The 5,961-nt window shown below is 35.2% G+C and overlaps 1 protein-coding gene across 1 annotated transcript in view; it reads left to right on the top strand.

The window, feature by feature from the left end:
* Positions 1 to 5,961, top strand: part of LOC106478474 (AMME syndrome candidate gene 1 protein-like) — a 22,004-nt gene that overhangs the window by 4,353 nt on the left and 11,690 nt on the right. The window contains exon 3 of the mRNA XM_013939020.2: positions 3,405 to 3,519. Within this exon, the coding sequence (XP_013794474.1) occupies positions 3,405 to 3,519 (115 nt within the window). The remainder of the gene's footprint in view (positions 1 to 3,404; positions 3,520 to 5,961) is intronic.

Below are 5,961 nucleotides of genomic sequence, written 5' to 3'. Positions count from 1 at the left end.
TTATCTCACACCTTCCATTTTTCCTGTTTCTGCAGGGTCTTTGCTTCCCCTGTCCTTTCCATTTTGATCCATTCCTTCTGGCTCTGTTGCCCACCAAGCGTCTGTTGTTCCTGGACTGGGACATTAAAGTGGTCCTTCATACCCTCACTTTACATCTAATCGAACCTCTGTCTACTTGTTTCCTATTTCATCTCTCTTTAAAGACATATTTTTTTTTCTCCTCCTTCTGGCCTGTGGGTGTCGTAGGTCAGATATTTTTAGCCTTGATGTTACCAGGACCTTGTACAGCTCTTCCTACTCTATCCTTTATCTGGATCATGCTTTTTTTCCTAAGACCTCTGTTGCTTGAAAAGTTCAGTCCTCCTTTTCTCCTATCTGCCTCTCCTCTATATGTCATCTCTACTCTCTTCCTGATCCGTATAGACTCCTCTGTCCTGTGATTCCCTCCATTGTTATAATGCTAGCACGGCTTCCTTCTGGGGTCCTTGTTTCCACCTTTTTATCCCTTGACAACCTTCCTCTTCCCATGTTCTTTCCCTGGTTACCCTGACCAATTGGGTTAAATTTTTGATCCAGTTGGCCTATTCCTACTTCTCTTCTTCCCAGCGTGATCTCTTTCATGTTTCCTCACATAAAATCTATCACCTTTCCTTCTCCCTTGCTTCTTGTCTTCATTGGCCATTGGAGGAGATTTTATGACCAGGCATGTCAATGACTCCACATATGTTCATCTCCCACTACCTGCACCACATCGCTTTTTCTGTTTCCTTGGGGTATTGCCTGCTGCTTATGGCTATTCTACAGACTTGGTGTGGCTGTAACTTGAGGTAACTCCTTACTAATGCTTTCTTTTCTTTCAGGGGCCCCTGCTTCACTTTGGACCTCGCTATGTGGCGAGTGGTGCCTGACCAGGTATTCTGTTGGTATTCGAAATGGGTTCTACTTAGATGGCTATAACCATTCGCAGACAACTTGCAATCAAATTTGTAAGGCATATTGGTACTTATACATTTTACATGGCTATGTATGCTCACCCTTGAGATGGAGTGTTTCACAAGATCACTGAAGTGTAAATTCCTTGTGATAATTGCATCATAATATGCCCATCCTGGACCATACCACCCATGGATGGCATGGGTAAAGCAGAAGGGGATTGCTGCCCATCCCTGCTTTGTCTGGATTGAATAAATCTGTGTGGTTTGCTTTTACAAATAGGGTTTCATGATCACCCATTGCACTGTCTTGGGTGTTGCAGTCCTCCCGGACTCTCCACCACACTTTTTCCCCTTTCTTCCAGTGGAGTGCGGGAGTCCTTACCACTTACCAGTTCCAAGCTGCTGGGATGGTTGACCATGGAGGGAACTTGCTGGTTGGGTTCCACAAAGATGACCCTAACCATTCAGTTCAGAGTAGGGTGGTGGTGTTCTGACTTTGTAGAGGTAGTTACAAGATTCTCCGATTGAGTAACTAATTTCTATAGTTGAGACACCCAAGAACAGTTCCTCCCTCTGATTGGGTGCCTTCTTCCTACCCTTGCACGGATGTTGTTACCCAGTGAGTGAGGTTTTGGAGATCACATAAGTCCTCACATAGGTTTTGGGTTGTCCATCTTTCCCTCTTGACTTGTCCTCTGTGTTGTGGGTTGCAGGTCTGCGTGGCCTGTTTCTGCTTCTGTCCTGGGTTTCCCTTGGGTGATGAGGTTGTTACCTCAAAGTTGGGTAGTTTTGGGCTGGTATGATAGTTGCGGGGGTTGAGTGCATGCAATGGACTTCCCTCAGATTCCGGATGACACATTCCCAGATCCCTGGCATTATGTACCCTATGAGTTTTTGGAGTCAAATGTTATGTTCTCTCTTGACTCTGGGACTTGAGGTGAAGAAGGTATGATTTTCATCCTTCCCTCACGATTGAGGTTTTGGATTTAGTTGACTTACTGAGTATGGTTTGTTACACTTTAGCCACTCTACACCATGGGAAACATCTTCACTTGCCCATATTCCATTGAATGATTCTAATTTCTGTTTTTTTTATCACATTGATAAATTATCTTCTCCATGCTTCATGATCCGCCATGTCTTGCCAATCTGATCATGTCGATATTCCTGTCGAAGAGATACTGGCTCATATGTGGTGCAGTGCCCCTCCTCAGATCATCTGATCTGTTCCTCTCATTTCAGGGGTGTCCTCTGGATGCTTCCAGGGAATATGCCTGTACTTCCCTTGCACTGGTCCCTCTTCCATTTCAATGTGGGGTTGAAGCTAATCTTGTGAGAAGAGGAAGAGTACCTTATCAGAAGTTATGATTTTCCTAAATGAAAATGTATTTCTGATAGGTACTTCCCTCTTCTCACACTTCCCACCTGTTTTCCGCACAATCTTCCGGTGTTGCCAAACAAGAATGATAGTTTGGTATTGGCACATAGAGGGAGTCACATTATAGTGGTGCTCTGCTATAGGTGGAGAGGTGATGCATGATGATTTGCATGAGAGATGTGTTGGAACTTTGGATTCCAACAGAGGGATGGTGAAGGCTTGTGGCATGTGTTTCTGAAGAAGTATGCATACAGAGAGCAGCACAAAACAAAATCTAATCTTGTGAGCGGAGGGAAGTACCTATTGGAAATTATTTTCATTTAGGAATATTATAACTTTCCATCATCTTATACGTATTTGTGTAAATATTAAAAATATAAATAATTCCAACAGAGGGATGAAGAAAGTTTGTAACATGCATTTTTGAAAAAGTTTGCATATAGAGGGCAGTACAACATGAGAAAAGCTAATCTTATGAGTGGTGGAAAATACCTATCGAAAATACATTTTCATTTAGGAAAATTATAACTTCTGACAGTTAGTAGTGTTTCCATGAGTAGAAACTAAGGAATTTGTAAAACTTGTCTGGTTGATTACTTCAAATGCATTTGTTTGCTACTGAAATGTTTATATGTAAAATATTTGGCATGGTGCATGTTGTATTAATTTTACTAAAATTCTATGTCTTGCTAGTTTTACTTCAATGTAACATTCAATTTGTTTAGGAAATTTGTTATGGTACCCTATGTACAAAAATATAAATTTTTAAATAGAGGGGGCTACAGGGACGTTTAGTATAAATCTTAAATTCAATTACTTCTGGTATGTATCTTTGCAAAAATTTGAAATGTGTATTTTAACAGAGTGTAAGAAAGTTGTAAGATAAAATTTGACTGTCATTGTCATTAGGTGGCATTATTTTTATTAAGCTACAGAACACCAGATTTTTTTGAGGATAGACAAATTTTATTAAAGATTAGCTACTTCTATACTATGTATTTTAATGTTAAAAGTGAAATGGATTAGTATCTTTTTTTCTTGAACATCAGAATAAATGCATAAATGGATTGCATGGAAATTGTGAATTTCAGTGCTTCTAAGGATAGCCGGTTTAGTCCCATTACAAGAGAAGAATTCAGCAAATTACATGTGTCTGTTTCTATACTTCGACACTTTGAAGAAGGAGAAGATTACCTCGACTGGGAGGTGTGTTGATCTTTTGTATTTAAGTAAAGAAAGCTCATACTTATTATTTTTTGTTTTTCGAATTTTATTTCACCTAATAGCCTAAAAGTTTACAGGTATGTAAGCATAAAGGTCATTGATGTACACTTATGTACATTTATGAAATACATTTAGATTGCTACATGTATTAACCCTGTTGCTAAGGGTTTTTCTATGGTCAGGGGTCAAAGGGCATGTCATCACATTTCTAGACTTACATTTAAAATTTTATGAATGTCTGTCACTAATTTGGTATAAAAGTGTAGATTATAATTCAAATATTAGTATTATACGTTAGTTAATATCTTAATTTAAAAGTAAATATAAAAACAAATTCCTAACTATCAATTTTTGTGTGTCTCGTGGTATGTTGAATGCAGTTTTGGTTCAAATTAGATGTTTGTGATGTTCAAATAGAAAGTCTATAGTTTCTTACAAATTATAAACTTAAATTACTGATATTGATAAGTTAGAATATAAAATAAGAACTCTCTCTTTTCTATTTGCTGAGATATTACTATATTTAGCAAATCAAACACAGTGGCCCCACCCATCTTTTCCATTCTTGGAAATAGTTCCTTACGTACACCTGCTTCACTCTATCATGTATTTATAATCAATCAAAAGCTCAAAATTTCCCCCACGTAGTTTTTCTCAGCCTCTTGAAGGTGGGAATTTCCCAAAATTATTTCTTTTGTGTTGAATCTCAAGACAAAAGAAATAATTTTTTAGACCCAAATACAGTTTAGTTAGCAAGCTTGATAAATTGCTGTAGAATTCTATGATATTTATAGAGTAACTTATACTTTTTTGTTATTTCAAAATGCATGTATAAAAAAGTTTGTTTTATATTCTTCACTTGCAAAATTTGGCAAGGCTTAGCAAGCAAGTACAAAGTACAAGTAGTAGAGATCATTGTTTTTTATATTTCTGTATTTACTGTTCCAAGAACAATAACTGAAATTTAAGAATTTATTTGTAAATAGTAATAACATATATACATATGTAATGTAGTATAACCAAAATGTGACTGTATTTTACAAAATACTGGTCCAATAGAAGACAGGTCACTTTGTAAAGGCCAGTTTTATGCTATTGGATACAGTAAGACAAATGCACGTTTGCTGCATCATTGCAATTTCTGTAATGTTAGTCAGACGTGGCTGAAAGGTCAATAAAATAAAAATAATAAATATATATAGATGTATAATTTTATGAAATTTAAGCTATTTAGACTAAACACTTGTAGTTTTATGTTATAATTTGTAGTCATTATAGAACAAAAAAGTGCAATTTATATCTATTTCCTAATTTTTTATGGTGGATGAGGTCAATCAAATTGACCAAACCCATGCAAAGATACAATCGTGAAAACAACACATAAAATATCAAGTTTTTTTCCAAAAAACGTTTGATAATTATCTGGAGGTTACAAAGATTTTGCATGTTAAATTTGGCAATTTTCTGACCCACAAAAGTATTTTTATTCTTAAACTCAAAATTACTTTGCATGTTGGATAGTAAATATTAGAAAATAAAAAAGGCATGAGAAAAAGCATTACTTAAAAAAGATCACTTAATAAAACTTATTAACACTTAATAAAAAAAGGCATGAGAAAAAGCATTACTTAAAAAAATCACTTAATAAAACTTATTAACACTTAATAAAAAAAAATCGGATATCTTGTGTACAAAAGCCTTGTAAAGTTTATTGATAATCTGAATTTTAAAAGTTATAACATGAAAACTATAACAAGCACAAAATGGTTATGAGGTTATTCCTTATTATACATATTTTTTTTCTTATAATAAAATTGATAAACTATTACAAAATATATTGTGTTTCACTTTGTCCCCCCCCTAAGTATGTTCCAAAAACACTTTTTTTATTTCGATTTTTTTAATTACGCGTATATGAGAAGTTAACCAACACATAAAATACAGCAGGCATAATACTTACACATACGGTAAAGATACGCAAGTAATGAAAAACATTTTGTAAATCTAAAGTAATGTACGGATGGCGGCAACAAAAATAATGCAAACAAGAATATAGGGATGATACAGCTATACATAGATCATCCCTACATGACTTTCAATATTTAAATTTAATGTTACACTAAAATGCACAAGTACAAAATTGTTACGAGGTCAGTCTGTAATAATCTGTAATAACCAAGACATGTTTTGACACAACTTGTTTTTCTTTGTACGTATGTCATAAGCTCTTAGTTACACTACATTGATGCCTATTCTGACATGACCATCATATATGATAAACAAACTTCATAGCAACAGTGAGGAATATATAACTTTCAGCTGGTAATATTAATATTGAGTATACATTTTACAGTGTAACATTAAATTGTAATATTGAAAGTCATGTGGGAATGATCTATGTATAACTGTATCATCCCTATAATG

Source organism: Limulus polyphemus, unplaced genomic scaffold, assembly GCF_000517525.1.
Source record: "Limulus polyphemus unplaced genomic scaffold, Limulus_polyphemus-2.1.2 Scaffold214, whole genome shotgun sequence".
Classification (NCBI taxonomy): Eukaryota; Metazoa; Arthropoda; class Merostomata; order Xiphosura; family Limulidae; genus Limulus; species Limulus polyphemus.
Note: the sequence above shows the minus strand (reverse complement) of the source record. Positions and strands in the feature narration are given on the sequence as shown.